We start from the raw sequence: 17599 nt of genomic DNA, 5'->3' as shown, positions 1-17599 counted from the left end.
GAGGGAGGGACGGAGAGACAGAGAGAGTATCCCACAGATGCCAACACATGAACCTCAGGCCTTTTACTGTGGGGCACTGAGCTTTTTATTTGGCAATTGTGGATTCTAGGAATGTCTAAGGGTTTTTACTGCAGTGATAAGAGACCATGGCTAGGAACAAGTTGAGGAGAAAAAGGTTTATCTCATTGTACAGCTTGTAAGTACATCATCTATGAAAGTCGGGACAGTAATTCAAGGCCTAAGCTGCAGGAAGGAACTGATGATGCAGAGGCCTTGGAGGCCTCTTGCTTGCTCCCCTTGGTTTGCTCAGCCTGCTGCTTATACACCCAGGACCACCTGTCCAGGGGTGACACCACCCACACAGTGAGGTAGGCCTATGCACACCATTCATTAATCAAGAAAATGCACCACAGACTTTTCTACAAACTAGTAGAAATTTTCTCAGTTGAGGTTACTTTTTCCCAAGTGACTCTAGCTTCTGTCAAGTTGCCAAAAAACTATCCAGCACAGAAAGAAACATTATCCCTTGTATATTGAGTATGTGTGTATGTGTGTGTGTGTGTGTGTATGAAGCTTATAAATACATACGGCTTTTTCAGACATCTTTAGTATTAGTCATCTGTCCTTCCTTTGCCCTACCCTCCCATCCTTTCTCCACCTAAGCCTCCCTCCCCTTTATTTCCATTTTCCTCTTCATATCATCTGTGTTCTATCCTTCTTATCTTAACATCCTTCTCCCCACTCCCTACCAATGCCTCTCTGGTTTTCTGAACTCTACAGGTACTTCCAATTAAGCACACACGTCTAAAGTCCCACTTATGAGTAGTACATGTGACATTTGTCTCTCTGGGTCTGATATTGGTCACCTCACTCAGTATAATGTGTTCCAGTTCCAGCATTCAAATGTCATAATTTCGCGTTTGCTCTTTAAAAAGTAACAACGATATGGGGTTATAGCTACAACAACGAGACACTTGCCTATAAAAGAGAAAAGACACATAATAAGTAAATACTTAAGAAAATTAGTCAGAATTTCAGAATTGTATGGAACAAGTGGAACACTGAAGTGTGAAGGCCTAAGAACTAGTTTTATTTTCTAAATTATATTTAAAATCAATGTGTGGGGGAGGGGGATGTGTATATAGGCGAGTTCTGGTTCCTCTGAAGACAGAAGAGGCAATCAGATCCTTAGGTCTTCTGGAGAAGGTGTGTGCACACTTCATCACGGTTGTCTCTGCAGCCACTAATGACTAGTTTTGGGTGCATTTTCTTTAGTGTTATATCCATTATAACTCAAATTAATGTTTATTACTATCCTCCCATATTGCCAAAATATTTTCCTGCGTTTGGCTTAGGAGCAGCTTGTTCTGGCCTGCTGTGCAAGTTTGTTGCAAGAAACAAAGTGCTGTTTGGATTTGGGTGCACTGTAGAAGCTTTGCTGTATCTTATGTAGAAGAAAGGAATCTGATTGAGTTTTTTCATAGTCGTGTAAAAAAAATAAGGGTTTGTGCCATGATTATTTTACATTCCTGAATAGTTAATGTTTTTCAAGAGATTTGAATGAGTTATGCACAGTGTTGTCTGTTAAACAACTGACCATCTGTAGTCTACTTTAAATTCATGAAGCAGCAGCTATGGTCCAGGAATGTATGGGCTGCTATTTATTTTCGGATTCTTGCTTCTTTATCCTTGTCTTTTCTTCTCCCCACAGATTGGCGAAAGACAACAAGTGCTAGTCACAGAAGAGTCTTTTGACTCCAAGTTTTATGTTGCTCATAACCGATTCTATGAGCAGGTAAGAGCCTCATTTCCTCTTCCTTTTCTTCAAAGTAAGACAAGAGCTGAACGTTCGAGCCAAAGGAACAAGAAGAAGAAAGGGTTGTATGACTGAAGGGAACCAGACTAGCAGGGTGGATCTTGTAAGTGTCACTGTGTGTACTGGAGGCCATGCATGTTCAGGACCGGACAGCCTCAGGCTTCTGGGAGTTGGGACTCAGAAGCTACCACGGGGTGAATGGAGAGGGGAGTCCTGTCGAGAAGGCAGGAAGGGTGTATATACCGAGCACATCAGGTTTTCTCTCACTCACTTGCAGGTAAGGTAGGGAAGACTGTCAGGAAGGGCAACCCTGGGTGGCCTCTAAAACCTCCAAGGGAATTTGCCTCAACCTTACAAGGCCTCATTACTCTGAGGGGAATCCAGAGACTTAGACCCTCTCTCTTTTGTTCCCATCCTTTTAGCAAAATAGAATTTTAAAAAATGGAAAATTTAAATGAACCAAAAATATCAACCCAGTAACCAGACACAGCCACTGCTGAGGGCTGTTTAGACCTGACTTCTGTCAGCACTTGAGCCTCAGCTCCCCAGCAGGTGAGAGAATGTCAGAAGTGATTCACACAGCGGTTTCCTCTGGGAAGAACCCTGGAAGGTCCAAGCAGGACTCGTGACCAGGACACGTAGAGTGGTGTGGGATGGCCACAGATGGTCCTGAGCAGTATTAATTTTCCTTAATGTCGGATGGGGTTTCCTCCTCTTACGTTCTTTCTCATCAGATGAGAAGTGGATTTTTTTTTCCTCCCTCTCTCTAGGTCATGACTAGAATTGGAATTTGGGGATTTTTAAGTATTACACGGGCATTTCAGATGAGGCTGGGCCAGGGAGAGAGCTACTTGAGTTAGAAAGCAATGAAAGGGCTACACTCTTGCTTATGCACATGAAGTCCTATCAGGCCGGGCAGTAGTTCTCTAAACCAAGTAGACACACTTGCTGGGGACCCAGGGAAGGCGGGAGCTGAGGAAGGAGCTCCTGTGCCTCACCTTAAAGCCAAGCCTCTTCCTGCTCCCATCTCAGGAAGAGCCATTTCCCTGTGCTGCCCAGCCCGCTGCTCAGCCCTCAGGAGGACTCTGATGTATTTTGGTCATCTCTTCCCTGGCCTCTCTCTGGCCATCTGGGGTTGTGCCTCCGCAGGGAACCGTTTCCTTTCATTTTAAATGCACCGGCATGCCTCCTTAGCTGTTTCCTCCAGTGGAAGGCAGTTGGGCTTTTTCCAACTATTAATCCAGAGGGGTGGTGGGGAACAAGCAACACAGAGCCCTTCACGCAGGTCGAGGCAGCAGATCAAGAAGACTTATACTCCCAGGAATAGCACCAACATTTGTAGGCATAGCTTTGGCTAGGAATTTTCTTACTTTATGAAAATTATTTTAAAAGGGCCTGATACTAGTGTTCCTTTAGTTGGCCTGCTTGCCACGAGTCAGCCACCCTCCGGTGACCTTTTCCCTACCCTTTGATGAAGTCTGGTGTGTGCTGTGTGCAGTGAGCATAAAAACTAACCTCAGAAAGACCAACACTCAATGGCTTCTCAGGGACATTGGCTGTGCAACTGCAGGCTCTTCCCTGGCCCCCCTCCCCCCACACTTTTTTTCTGTCTCTATAAATAAGCCTTTCGACAATGCCATACCTTTTATTTTCCTAAATAATATTGTATGAAAATATCAAACTATTGATGGTTTGGGACTGATTTGTGTGCATTGGGCCCTGGCTTGAAGAGTTTCACAAGTAGCTACAGTACTAAAGCTGCTCTGTGAGGGAGGGGACAGAGTGACCACAAACTGCCTGTAAGGCCCCAGCAACAGGAGACCTGCTTGCTGAGGTAGAACCAACAAGAGGAGATGCTTGCTGAGGTAAACATATAACGCTATCATTTTATCAGCAAGCTCTAGCAGAAAGAGCCATTTGAGCCAGCCAGAGTAGCCTTCAGAGTGCTGCTTCTGAACAGGGACTGGCTCAGGAGACTAACAAATGCTTTCCCTTTCTCATAACAACAGGCATGAATGGCAGCCATTAGACGGAGGAGCCATTTAGGCAACCGCCAGTGTGCAGTTACTGAAAGTTGTTTTAAATGCTCTTCCTCTTACCCTTTTGCACACATGAGTACGCGTGTGTGTGTGTGTGTGTGTGTGTGTGTGTGTGTGCGCGCGCATACATACGCACACTCATTTGAAGCAACAGCTAACTTGAAGCTATTGCAAGTGTGTGGCTTTCATAATTTTCTAATTAGTTTCCTTCATTACACAGGACAGGCAATGCCCAGGTATCAAAGGCCTGTCCAGAAGTGGTTGGCTGGCTGTGGGGAATTCCCCAGGCTTCCTGCCATTGTGCTTCATTCAGGATAGCTGGCATCTGGTCATGGAGGCCTTGGGTTGCAGGCCTTTGGCTCCTCTCAGAAAAGCCTTGCCACTCCCCAGGACTCAAAATCCTCCTGCAGCCAGGCAGTAGCTCTGCAGTGGAACCCTAGAGCATCTGAAGGAAGTGTGGACATAGTTGTTAGTGCCATATCATTTGTCATTACTTATGGTGGCAAACACACCACAATGATGTAAGGTATTAATGATGGCCAGAGTGATGTGAGGATAAAGAAGCCTTCCTACATCATTGTTCTAGAACCTAAAACTGTTGTAAAATAAGACTGTCTTTAAAACTTCTAATTTCTGAAAATCTGTTTTAAGGTTTTAGTACCAAAGAACCCTGCATTCATGGGGAAAATGGTTGAAGTCGACATTTACGAATCAGGAAAACACTTTTTGAAAGGACAGCCAGTATCAGAAACCAGAGTGTATACACCATCCATCAGCAAGCCGCTGGCCAAGGGAGAAGTCTCAGGTTTGACAAAGGTAAGTTCCAGGTTCCTCCCCTCCAAACTGCTAATGGCATGGCAGCTTGGGATGTTTGGTGACCCCGGCCCTGCATCTGTGATGGTGCACCAGCCCCCTTTGTAAGAAGGCAGGAGGCTTCACTTCTTCCTTTTTGACAGATGGAGATCGGGGTGTGCAGGGCTGCCTTTGTTGATAGCTAGACTTTTGCTTCTCCTCCCATAAAGGGAATAAAGTGCTTCCTTTTCCAGGGCAGAGGCAGAGGCAAAAAAGCCATTTTCGCAGGTAAGAGATTCAACAACAGATCCAGTGTGGTTATGTCTCATTGATCCTGAAGGGAGGGTAAAGCGGTCCCAATGTTTCCCTGCTGACAAAGCTGTTTATAACACAGTCAAAGCCTACAGGTGAACAGACACTAAGCTGTGGCATACGAGTGGTTGTGGTGCCTCTTGCTAGTGTGAGCTGCATATATACTTGAGTCCTGTGGAGTGAAAATTAAACATTTTTTTTTCATTCCATAAAAAAGTAACCTGGCCCCTGTAAATATGGCTGTTTGCCAGGCTCTCTCACACATTTCGTTGAGCTACAGTTGTAAAAGCTGATGGAGTGTGAAATGAAAATGTGTATCACATTTCTAAGCATCATTTGATATCCTTTCCTCAACACAATTGTTAAACATCCCCCTCCCATAAAAGCATATAGCAGTGACAACATATGGAAAAAAGATAACGGATACTTATCTCCCATGCAATCCCTAGATCATTTTACTCTGTAGTTCTTACTTCAAATGAATGGTAAAGACATCTTAATTAAAATAACAGAAGTACAGCTTTACTTCAGGAATGGTGACAAGCATGGTACCTCTACCTGTCTTCACTGATGATGCTAAACTCAAATCCAACAAGAGTGGTACCTCTTCTGTGCTTGGCTGTTGCATAGGAGGGTACCCATAATGATGTCTGGCCCACAGCAGAGGAGCATGGATTAGCATGTGTCAGAACCATGCCATGTTTCTTCTTTTGTGTGTACATACTTTATGATTATGATACTATCTTTCAGTGTGTGTGTGTGTGTGTGTGTGTGTGTGTATGTTTGGGTATGTGTGTTTGAGTGTGTGTGTGTGTTTGGGTGTGTGTGTTTGGTGTGTGTGTTTGACTGTGTGTGTGTGTTTGTGTGTATGTGTGTATATGTGTTTGGTGTGTGTGTGTTTGGTGTGTGTGTTTGACTGTGTATGTGTGTTTGTGTATATGTGTTTGGTGTGTGTGTGTTTGGTGTGTGTGTGTTTGGGTGTGTGTGTGTTTGGGTGTGTTTGGAGGTGGGGGTTGGGTGAACATGTGAAGATCAGAGGACAACTGTGCGGAATTGGCTCTCTCCTTCCACTGTGAGATCCAGGAATTAAGCTCAGGTTGTCAGGGTTATACAGCAAAACTCAGAACTTTTCATCCACTGAGCTATCTTATACCAGTGCTTTTATTTTGTTTTATGTTATCTTTGAGACAGGGTCTCATGTACAATAGACTAGCTAACTTTGTAGCTGACAATGAGCTTGAACCCCTAACCCTTCTTCCTTTGCCTCCCGAGCGCTATAGCCATGTACCACTTTACCCAGTTTGAGGCTGCCATCTTGTTAAAACTTGACAAACAAAATCTCTAGCCGGGGAGGTATTTTAGTTCTTGCTTTTGTTTTTGTTTTTGTTGTTTTAGTCTTATTTGGAAGTTAGAGAGAACAACCTGGAAGCACAGTAGTCTAGTATTGAAATTAGATGGCTAGAAATTCAACTGGATTATGTCAGCTTATTCTTTGTGTACGTTTCAAGAAAATAGCTAAACTATAGAGTGTACTGTAAGACTTTTCTTTATCCAACATTCTGGTCCGTAGACTCATGGCCTCATGTGTGCTAGGAAGGCTCTCTGTCACTGTGCTGCTTCTCTGGGCCTAGGAAGTTGATTTTCAGTGGCTGTAGTGGAAACAATTTAACAGCAAATAGAAGACATATTTTAAAGACCCTGCATGGCTTGGTTCTCACACATGCATCTCTTGTGAGCACTTGAGTTCTAAAACCCTCTTGTTTAGTAACAATCCCTGGGCAAGGAAAGCCCCCCTTCTGTTGTTCTTACATGCCTTGTGCTTTCTGAAAGTGCAGCCCACTTGTCTCTGCTCCCCTCTCTCCCTTCTTCCAGCCTAGGAAATAGTGTTGCCACCAGCCCACCTTTACACATGACAGCACGGAGGGTTGGGTATGATGAGGTCATGTGGCTCCTAGCTTCCCTGGGCTTATAGCTGGTAGGGTTGTGTTAAGCTCTGTCTTATGTCGTTTTTCCTCTTTTACTGTTATTTGTGCATATACCCAGCATGCCAGGATCAGAAGGTTTTGCCAGTAAATTTGTTCTGTTCTTCACTGTATTCTTGAGGAGGAGTGCTGAAGCAACCAGGAAGGGAGCACAGTAGTTTCAGGCTTTTCAAGCAGGCAGTAGAGATAATAACACCATCTCAGGCATGTTGAGCTTTGACAGCAGGGAAAGGTTCTGGGATTTGTTTGGGAAACACCTAGCTCTGTGTGTTTGAAGTTTGGGCACAGGGACCTGGGTTTGCACCTGGCTTTGCCAGTGCACCTTGGTCTCAACTGCTCAGAGATTTAGTTTTGCCTGTTCTGTGGGAATGAAATATCCACCTGAGTGCTGATAAAGTAATAAATTCCTGCCTGCTGCTGAACTAGGTTCAGCTCGTAAGTTTCCCTACCCAAATTACAAATGTTTTTTATCTTCTCCCCAAACCTTGCTGTATTCAAGAAGAGTAGGGTGAAGAAACTTCAAGAAAAACATCTCCATTTTGTTGTTGTTGATTATTTTAGCCATAATAATGGGTTCTCATTGTCTTTGGCAGGGATGGTAGTTCTGTTAGGATGAAGCCACAGAGCTAATCCTATCAGAATTTACAATGATCTGAACTTCCTAGGCTTCTGCTTGGTTTTTTTATTTTTTATTTTTCTAGAGTAATCCCTTCCTACACACTTTGTAAAGAAACCACAACAGAGCAGGAATAGCATGGTGCGTGTAATCTCAGCATTGGGCTAGGGCGGCACAAGGATCAGGAGGACAAGGGGATCCGTGGCTACACAGGCTACACTGGGCTACACACTTCCCATCTCAGAAAGGAGAAGGGATGGGAAGAGAAACCCAAAACCCCAGAGGGAAGTTACTGTGTCTTTATTCATATACATGTGAGAGTGCCTGCATGAGTTAATGTGCAAGTGAATGTAGTACCTGAAGAGGCCCTGGATCCCCTGGAACTGGAGTAGCAGGTAGTTGTAAGCTACCCAATATAGGTGCTAGCATGCAAACTCAAGTCTTCTGAAAGAGCAAGAAGTGTTCTTAACTGCTAAGCCATCTCTCTGATCATGGTCTAGATATTTAGTCCTGTACTTTGGGCTTACTCCACTGCATGTCAGGGCCTGCAAACATCCTTCACTGGAGCTGGTAAAAGGGACAGCTGATTAGGGAAGTAGTCTAGGCAAGGGAATAAGAGGTCTGTAGTATGGAATTCTGACTCTTTAATTGACTTGTTAGCCTGTATATCTCCAGGCTCCCCAAACCCTGGTTGTCTCAGTACATGGTTGTGCATAGTGAGCACTGAAGAAACTTCTGTCTTTACTGTACAATGATTGAAAAAAATGTCACTTGACAGAGTAGACTCAGTGCTACTCTGTGGAAGAACTTAGAGTTCATAAATAAGAATAAAATAACGAATTAGTATTTTAAATGATGACTAGATAGTAAAGTAAAAGTAGAGATGCTGTCTCTAAGAAATACATCTTCATGGAAAAAGACAAAGAGAAACCTTTTCTCCCTCTTCTTTGAAGCACTGTGAACTGGGCTCAGGGCCTCCCACATATGAAGCAAAGTTTGTTCTATGTAATTCCTACCTTTATAAGTTCTGTTTTCAGACAGGGTCCAGCCCGTCCCCATTCTCCTGCTTCAGTTCCCTCAGAAGCTAGGTGCATAGGTTTGCACAAGCGAGACAGTTAGAAATGTCATAGGCTGTCGGCCATGCTCTCTCTAGCTTTATTAAACATGTAGGAGGAGAGAAAAGTGGAGACACAACTAGTCTGACTATTCTTAGGGAAGACGGAGATAAATGCCACTCATAACTTAAGAAATGGGCTGAGGAAGTGTGGTTGATGTCGAAAATATTATGGGATATCTTAAGTGAAGGCATCTAAACTAATGGAAATCACATGAAGCCCAGACTGGCCTTTCCTGGAGAACAGATATGCCAGGGAACCATGGTCTTGTGGTGGATGAAGGATGGTGACATGCATTCTAAGACAATAATTTGTCACTGTGGTTCCCATGCTCATGGTGCCAGCATCACTCCTGAACTGTAAAAGGACACAAATTCCACTCCCACCCCTTCCCCAGCCTCCTAAGTCAGAGACTCTGGGGTTGATTCACTCAAGAATTTTTAGGGATATTGAGTTGTTTTTTCTTGCCCTGTTTTTGAGATTAAGCCACACTGAATAGTCCCTGCTGCTCTGGAATTCACTATGTATGTAGCAGAGGTTGGCCCAGAACTCACAGTACTTCTTCCTCAAGAACTAGGATTATAAGTGTGTACCACCATGGCACATGCTCTATTTTTAGATTATAAATTTTTATAAGTTCATATACCTGCATATGAATATATAAAATGTTGCTTATATTGTACCCACATTATCTTATTTCCTTCCTCCAAACCTTTTCTTAGTTCCAAAGAGTTCCCTTCCTACTCTCATACAGATCATGTGTGGAATGGGGCACCCTTTTGCATTTAACAAGGGCTTCTTGCATGGCCAGAAGTAGGAACTATTTATTAGAGCAAAGACAACCAACTTATCAGTAACCACACTGAGGAAGGAGCATAACTCCACCAGCCCCTATGCTTCTCTTGAGCCTTCTTCATAAGTAATGAAGAACTGACTATGTGAACTGGCCAGTGTTATGTAAATAGCCACCACTGCTATGAGTTCATCAGTGCAGCATGCCATGTCCAAGAGACAGAGTGGCAGCCTTCCTTCTGCTTTCTCTGCAGTGATACTCCTTGGAGGGCATGAGAAAGATACCCTACTTAGCAGTCATTTATTCTCAACCCTTTGGCCAGTTGTGAGTCTCTGCATTAACTATCACTCATGAGAAACAGAGGCTTCTCTGACCAAAGCTGAGAATAACACTCATCTCTGGATATGAATATAAACACTTAGAAGGCAGTTGGACAGCATATTCATTTAGCAAAACAACAGTGAGGTGTCCCTGCTCTCTAAGCCCTATGACCTCCCAAGCCATAGGTGTTTTTTAAGACATGAATTTTTTCCACCTAGAATCCAATCACAAGTTGTTAGTTGCTGCCTCTCAGTCGTGCCACTACTGCAGCAGTAAACACATCCTGCCTGTGTTATAGCTCACAGGGTCCATAGCTGGATAAGGCTGTTAACGACTTTCCGACCCCAGCAGCCTGCATCTCACCTTCCACTACTATGAAAGTTAGCCAGCAGGAAAGATTCTTCCTGTTCAGTTTCAGCTGCATTTCTCTACAACCTAAACCAAAGTACATGGTGTCTTTAGCAAAGGGTCTTCCTGAGTTTCAGTAGGTGATCAAGAGCAATGGCAAAAGTCTGTTTTGTTTGGGGGTGTTTGGGTCCTTTCTGATCAGCAGCTCAACTTTAGGGCAATATCCCACACCTGGCACTGGATCTGAGAGCAACATTATTCACCCCTGTAAGGTATCTCCCTTGAAAGTATTTTTATTATATTTTCAAAAATATAATAGCTTACAAAAGAATAGGTTTCCATATGGCTTTTTTATGCACCTTTAATGTTGGCTAAGCCTTCCTCTTCTCCTTTTCCCCTATCTTCTACTTTCATCTTCTCTTAACCCTTTCCTCTCCAGTGGTCCTTCCCCCTACATTCATAACATGTATGTTCTATCTATATAGTCTGTTTCACTTTGTTTTTGCTTTCTGGTGACACTCATACACATTAAAATTTAAGACCTACTTCTCAAGCTTGTGAGAAGTATCTGATACCAATAAGAAACAATTATAACATCTTAATGAAATTATACACAGCTTTCCTCCCACCTGTGTAGGAACTTCAGGTGTACATCAAAAGGAAACCTATGGCCACAGTGGCATCCACTTGCTATCCCGACACTTTTGCTATCCCAGTACTTTTGTAGACGATGCAAGAGGATCACAGTTCATTCAAGGCCAGCCTGGGCTACACAGGGAGATCCTGACTCAAGCAACAAGAAACCAGGAAACCTATGGGTAGACAGGCATAGTAAGGTGTGCACATCCATAGCCCTTCAATAGAGTGGAAAGTTATCAGTGACTCATCAGCCAAGAGCAACAGTCCACCAAGAGGGAGTTTCAAGCACCTCAAGCTGTAGTAGCAGAACATTGTCATCCCACATGCCCACGATTTCCCACGTGGGACAGTTGTCACCTCATAGCCAATCTTATGTCATCTCTGTTCTTCACTGCCCACCTATCTCCTACCCTAATTGTATGGGAATTCCATTTATCATTTTATCTAGAACCAGTTACGTTTAGGCTATTTTTAGGGTCTAACTTTTCTTTTGTCTTTGGGACAGTCTATGGTAGCCCAGGTGGCAGCTGGCCAAGGCTAAGCACGAGCTCTGAGTCCGGACCCCCAGAGTCTACCTCTGGAGGACTGGGATTTCAGTCACGTGTGTCTTCAGCAGCTCATTTTAAGTAGTGCTAGGAATTGAATTCAGAGCCTCTCATACTCCAGGCCCTTCAACCTACTAAGCTAGATCCCCAGCACAAAACCATAATTGTATTCCAAATCTCAAAATAATGATCCTTTTCCATTGGTTAAATTCTCCAATCCTTCTGCTACAGTCTCAAACCAGCATTTAGGGAGTGATTACCATGGACCAAGTGGCATGCTGAGTGACATGCATTCATATCTCCTCGTGACAGGCTACTGTTACCATCCAGATTTTACAGGTAAGGAACCAAAATATCAGTAGACTAATAAATAACTTACTCCGAGTCATGAAAAGAGAAGAACCAGGTACAGGCAAACAGGAGCCAGTTTACATACAGGTCTTACCAGCTTCAAGACCAATGTAAAATCTGTGGGGCTAGAGAGATGTTACAGTGGTTAAACCCACTGGCTGCTTTTCAAGAGAACCCATTCCAGAGGTAGCATCATGTAGTAGATCACCATCAGTAACTACAGTACCAGGAGATCTGACAGCCTCTTCCGTCCTCCATGGGTACCAGGCATATACCTAATGCATGGACATATGTGCAGGCAAAACACCATACACATAAATATGTTTGTTTGTTTTAATTTGCAGTTTGGCCAGGCCTGGTGGCACAGATTTTTAATCCCTGGTACTCAGGAGGCTAAGACAAGAGGATCATTAAGTTCAAGGCCTGCGTGAGCTATGTAATATGTTCAGGGCTAGCCTGGACATCTTATTAAGACCCTATCTCAAAAAAATAAAAATAAGGCTAAGGGGTGTAGCTCTGTAGTTGAGCCTTTTCCTATTATACAGGAGATCCTGGTTTTAGTGTCCAGCAATGGATGTATGAATGATGGATGGATGGATGGATGGATGGATGGATGGATGGATGGATGGATATAAGAAAAAGGGGATAGGAACGAAGGAAGGAGAAAGGGAGAATGAATATGAATAAATTTTCCATTGTGACCATTTTAATAGTGTCATTGTTCAGAAAGGACTCTTGTTAATGTTATAAAAACCATAACTCTGTACTTATCAAACAGTAACTCCCCTCCCACCCTTCTGTTAATCCTTAGCAATTTATGATCTCTTTGTCCATAACTCTACCTACTGGAGGTGATTGGTAAAAGTGGCATTGTACTACCTTTGCCTTTTTGTGACTTGTATGATGTCCTCAAATCTCATCCATATTGTGCCTCCCCCAAAGGCTGGGCAACATTTCATTGTGTCATTACATGCTGGGTACTACTCCATGGCATTTCCTTTGCTCAGTCTTCCATCTGAGCACATCTGAAGTGCTGCCACCAAGTACTCACTGGCAACATGGTGCCCAGATGCCTGCATAAGTCCTTGCTCTAGAGCGCATAGTAACTCGGCTTCTGGCTTTGTGAGGAACCACAGCGATGTTCAAGGTCACTCATAACCATGTCATCCCATGGCTTTGCCATAGGCTATCCAGGTGTGCCGACCAAGTTAAAGCCCAGCTCCACTTTCTTTACATTGCAAGAGTCTTATTTGATAACTTCTGGTCAGGAATTCCTCTTTATATAGTAGACTTTGGTTCAGTGGATCCAAGAAGAGAAGGAAGGAGAGGCAGAAAATGATAAGGAAGTGGGTATGGGTGGGATGAATCACCTTTTGTGTACTCGGTCTTTAGTGATTAGGCCCTGCGCTATGAGAGAAGCAGAGTTGCTGACGGCCCTTTCCTTGGAGGTTTATGTGACATCTTACTCAACACACTTGATCTGACCAGTTCTCTCATCAGTATGTAAGAAGTCAGCTGGGCCATGCCCAGCAGAAACATTTTCTCCTGAATTTTAAGATGACAAACATTTGGCTTTATTGTAAAGATTTATTCTTTTGTTGAGTTCTCTCCTGGTGCTATAGTTTGTTTAAGAAAGAGGTGAATGAGCCACTTGTGAAAGGCCAGGAGAGCTTGTGGTCTGGCAGGTTTGGGTCAAATTACAGTGACAGTTACTGCAATTCTGTACAGCGCTCTTCCTGAGTCACAGTGTCTCTAGAGTGCACTTATTACCTCATCCAGGGAGGATTAAAGTAATAGTGTGGACATGGACATAGTAGATGTAGGAATTCAGTAAGCATAGCAGCACTTTCCTGGCCTTTATTTTGACCATAGGTTTCTTTAAAGTACTTTACTTACATTGGCTTCTGACATACAGTACAGTATAGCAATTCAGAGCATGCATTCAGGATTCTGATAACCTAGGTTTACGTCCGCATTCCACCCCTTACAAACAGTACGAACTTGGAGAAACCTCCAGCCCAGGTCTCTGCTTTTGAGACCCACAGGAACACCTGTTTTACAGGATATAACAGAAGAGGCTTAGCACAGTAAATATTGGCCCACTAGCAGCAGTACTAGCAGCATTATTATGATTTAATCCAAGGCATGATCTTCCTGTAACTGACAATAGAAATTACACACTTGTCTATAATTTCTAATATACCCATTAACCATTGACTTCTTACAAAATGGCAGAGGAAAGCAAGTTGCCCTAAAAGACTGTAATGAGAATGACATTGATGCAAACCACAGGAGGGCCTGTGAGACAACTCAAGTGAGCAAAAGCACCCATGTTAGATCCTGAAGACACACATGATGATGGAGGCACACATGAAGACACATGACAACCTGCAAGTTGTCCTCTGACCTCTACACACAACACTATGACATGTGTGTCGCTCAGGCAAGCAGGGCACCTCAGCTTCAATCCTGAAGCCACTCTTGGTAAGGAAACAGGCATTTTAAGGTGGCCTGCTTGCTTCATTACCTGACAAAGGCCCAGCAAGACCATCAGATAAACTGAATTTTGTGTATAAACTGTGCTGTGTTTTCTGAGCTTTGACCCTTAGAAAAACCGTTTAAATGCTTTTTTTTTTTCCCGTCTAACATTCATTTCCAAAATCACTGAAGTGAAAGGGGCTATTAGTTCAGGGCCAGATTTGAAAGCACATGAAAACTTTGTTCATGAGGTTAAGAAATGGCTTAATAATTAAGTTAAAACAGTTGAAAGTGGATCTAATTTCAAACAGATCAGCTAACCGTGTTAGGAGCAAATGAGGGTGTGTTCCTTCCTATTCTTCCACTCCCAAGATGTTGGCTATAATCCTAAGACGTTTTTCCAGTTTGTTTTCTTTTTCTTTTCTTTTTTTTCTTTTCTTTCCATTTTAAACCATGCAAGACTGCATTCTTTATTGCTAGAGTGTTAACTTGATGTCACAGACAATTAAGACCATAACACGTGTAATACCATGTGCACTGCTGTCTTCCATGGTGCATATTGTCTGTTTCTTCTGTAGATCAGTTAGGACCCATGTGAGTTGCACAGACTGGATAGCTGTTACTCCACACTTCTTTCCAGGGTGCATTTAGTTGGACACTGCTGAACTAATATGGACCATGTCGGTGGAAACTGTGTAGAATATGTTTACGATGCCTTCCGTGTACCAGTCTGAGTACCATTCAAAGCATCATCAGCCAAGATGATGCTGAACAATTAGTTTTCATTTCACTTGAACCCCTAATTGTGCAATCAGCAATGATAATTTCCCTCCTCCCGAGGGTTGGAACTGGGCATGCAGAGGAGAATTGCATGCGTCAAGGGACTAATTGTGCTTTAATAACGATAATAGCAGCTACCATTTCATGAGCCTCTACCGTGTGCCTAGCTTTGAGACTTGCAATGCCTTGCGTTGTTCCTGTAGCCTGGGAGAAGGTGCCTGAGTACCGTGAGAAGTGTTCTCAGCATCTCTGTGCACAGTGACAAGGAGATGCCTACATGCATATTTATATACTCATGTGTGTGCATGCACACACACACATATCCTTTGCCCCACTGGGGCAGGGAGAAAGAGTGGTGAAGCTGAGACAAAAGCAATGAATGATGCCCAGAGCTAGGAAGGCTGGTGAGTTCCAGAGCAAAGACTCAGGTGCTGGAGCCTGAATTGCTCAGACACACATGTAGTTGCCCCTGACTGCATGTCTCCATCTTCACAGAATATATTATCTGGGCACTGAACTTGATATTACAGATGCAAGCAGTGAAAGGGGCCTGGAACTTTGTGGAGGTTTTGGACTGGCTCTTGTGGTTGTTCTACTATTCTGTTATGATTCTCATCAGCAGGATGCAGATTGAGGGTAGCAGTTGTTAAGAGGTACACTGGCCTCCCTTATGACACAGAGGCAGAGCTGCGGCTGTGGCAGCAGAGATGGGAAGTGGCAGGCTCACATCTGGGTAGACTAAGGAGGGAAGCGGTGCTGGCTTTCAGCTCACTCTCTCCCTTTTCCTCTTGTCATGCTGCCTGGGAGCCATGCCCAAGTGACAGGGCAGCCCATGTTCAAGGCAGGCCTCACTCACTCAATTCACCTTGGGAAACACCCTTGCAGCCACACCCAAAGGTGGTCTTTGCTAGTGCTCAGGGCTTTTCAGAATCCATTCAGGTCAGTGATTAAATGTAGCTAGCCCAATGGCATAACTGACTAATTTGTGGATGATTTTTCTCAATTGTAAAGTGATTCTAGTCGGATCAAGAAAAACATTTGGTGGGGAAGCTTCCTTGTTAGATCAAAAGCTGTACTCAGCAACCTATGAACCTGGAAGGTCGCTGGCACCCTGCCGCACCTCTGAAGGTTAGAACTAAGGCAACTCTTTGGAAACACTGTCCCCTGTGGTGAGTGGGTCCCAGTTTCTAGAGCTTTCCTGTGTCTTCATGTCACTTCATTATTTCTCTACATGTGTTTTCCCCTTTCCATTCAGTGACTGCTTACCAATCCCAGATGACACCCTGTGTTTCACTTGTCTGGGGCTATCTCAGTCTACACTGTGTCGCAGTCTCTGCAGTCTTCGACCTGCGGAGACAAGAACGACACGGACACCAAGGCAGGTTCACGCAGCAACTACTTTACTTCTGGCTTTTTCTCATACAGCTCTCTTCCCAGCAGCGTCTTCCCCTCTCCTTCTTGCAGCAAGCCCTATTCTCCTCTTAGGCAAGGGCAACAACAACAACAACCTTCCTATACTCGTACTGACTGACCTCATCTAGCTTCACCCCACCTCATCCAATCAGAATTCAAACACGCGCCCTTCAGGTCCTTGTCAGCACCACAGAGTCAGCGGACACCCCCAAGGTCACCTAGAGGACACTCCATGGGATCTTAGGACCACCAGTTAGTGGAACACAACTTCTGTTCCAATCCAATCACGTGGAACCTAAGACAGCATTAGGGAATCAGGAAACCTGGCCTGACCAGGGTCACAAATCCGGTCGGGTCACCTTGGGTGCAGAGTCGGCAGACACCCCCAAGGTCCCCTAGAGGACTCTCCACATGATCTTAGGACCACCGGTGAGTGGAACACAACTTCTGTTCCAATCCAATTGCACAGGACCTGAGACAGCATTAGGAAAGCAGGAAACCTAGCCTGACCAGGGTCACAAGTCCCTTCCAGTCAGCACCAGCACTGGGTCACCTGGGCACATCAGAGTCTGCAGATACCCCCAGGGTCCCTAGTTGACAGCTTCTGAGACAGACCCCATTTCGGGCTCCAGACATCCGGGCACCTTCCCTGCCAGAGGAGAGGTGTCTGTCCTGCCCCGGAGGGCTTTGCAGGAGCACCTGGGGGAGCCATCTTGGTTCCCGGATCCCTCTGAGACTAGTGTGTGCAAGGGAGAGTGTTGATTGCAGAAGCTGACAGCTTCTGTGACAGAGCGAAACAACACAGCTTCTGGGACAGATCCTGTTTCAGGCCTTCATCTTCTGCCAGGAGGGAGGTCCGAACGCCAGGTATCTGTGCACCTTTCCTGTAAGAGGAGAGCTTGCCTGCAGAGAGTGCTCTGACCACTGAAACTCAGAGGAGAGAGCTTGTCTCCCAGGTCTGCTAATAGAGGCTAACAGAATCACGAGTGGAACAATCTCTAACCAAAGACAACTATAACAACTAACTCCAGAGATTACCAGATGGCGAAAGACAAACATAAGAATCTTACAAACAGAAAACAATACCACTCACCACCATCAGAACACAGCACTCCCACCTCGCCCAGTCCTGGGCACCCCAACACACCTGAAAAGCTAGACCCGGATTTAAAAGCATATCTCATGATGATGGTAGAGGACATCAAGAAGGACTTTAATAACTCACTTAAAGAAATACAGGAGAACACTGCTAAAGAGTT

At 44.3% G+C, this 17599-nt stretch overlaps 1 protein-coding gene across 2 annotated transcripts in view; it reads left to right on the top strand.

The window, feature by feature from the left end:
* Positions 1–17599, top strand: part of Cdkal1 (CDK5 regulatory subunit associated protein 1 like 1) — a 661435-nt gene that overhangs the window by 505246 nt on the left and 138590 nt on the right. For both annotated transcript variants that reach the window (XR_002379517.1, XM_021180436.1), the window contains exons 14-15: positions 1712–1795; positions 4507–4671. Coding sequence is in view for 1 of the 2 variants with exons in the window: in XM_021180436.1 (XP_021036095.1) it covers positions 1712–1795; positions 4507–4671 (249 nt within the window). In the remaining variant the exon portion in view is untranslated. The remainder of the gene's footprint in view (positions 1–1711; positions 1796–4506; positions 4672–17599) is intronic.

The sequence above is a fragment of the Mus caroli genome, chromosome 13, assembly GCF_900094665.2.
Source record: "Mus caroli chromosome 13, CAROLI_EIJ_v1.1, whole genome shotgun sequence".
Taxonomy (NCBI): domain Eukaryota; kingdom Metazoa; phylum Chordata; class Mammalia; order Rodentia; family Muridae; genus Mus; species Mus caroli.
The sequence above is the reverse complement of the archived record's forward strand: the minus strand, read 5'-3'. Positions and strand labels throughout refer to the sequence as shown.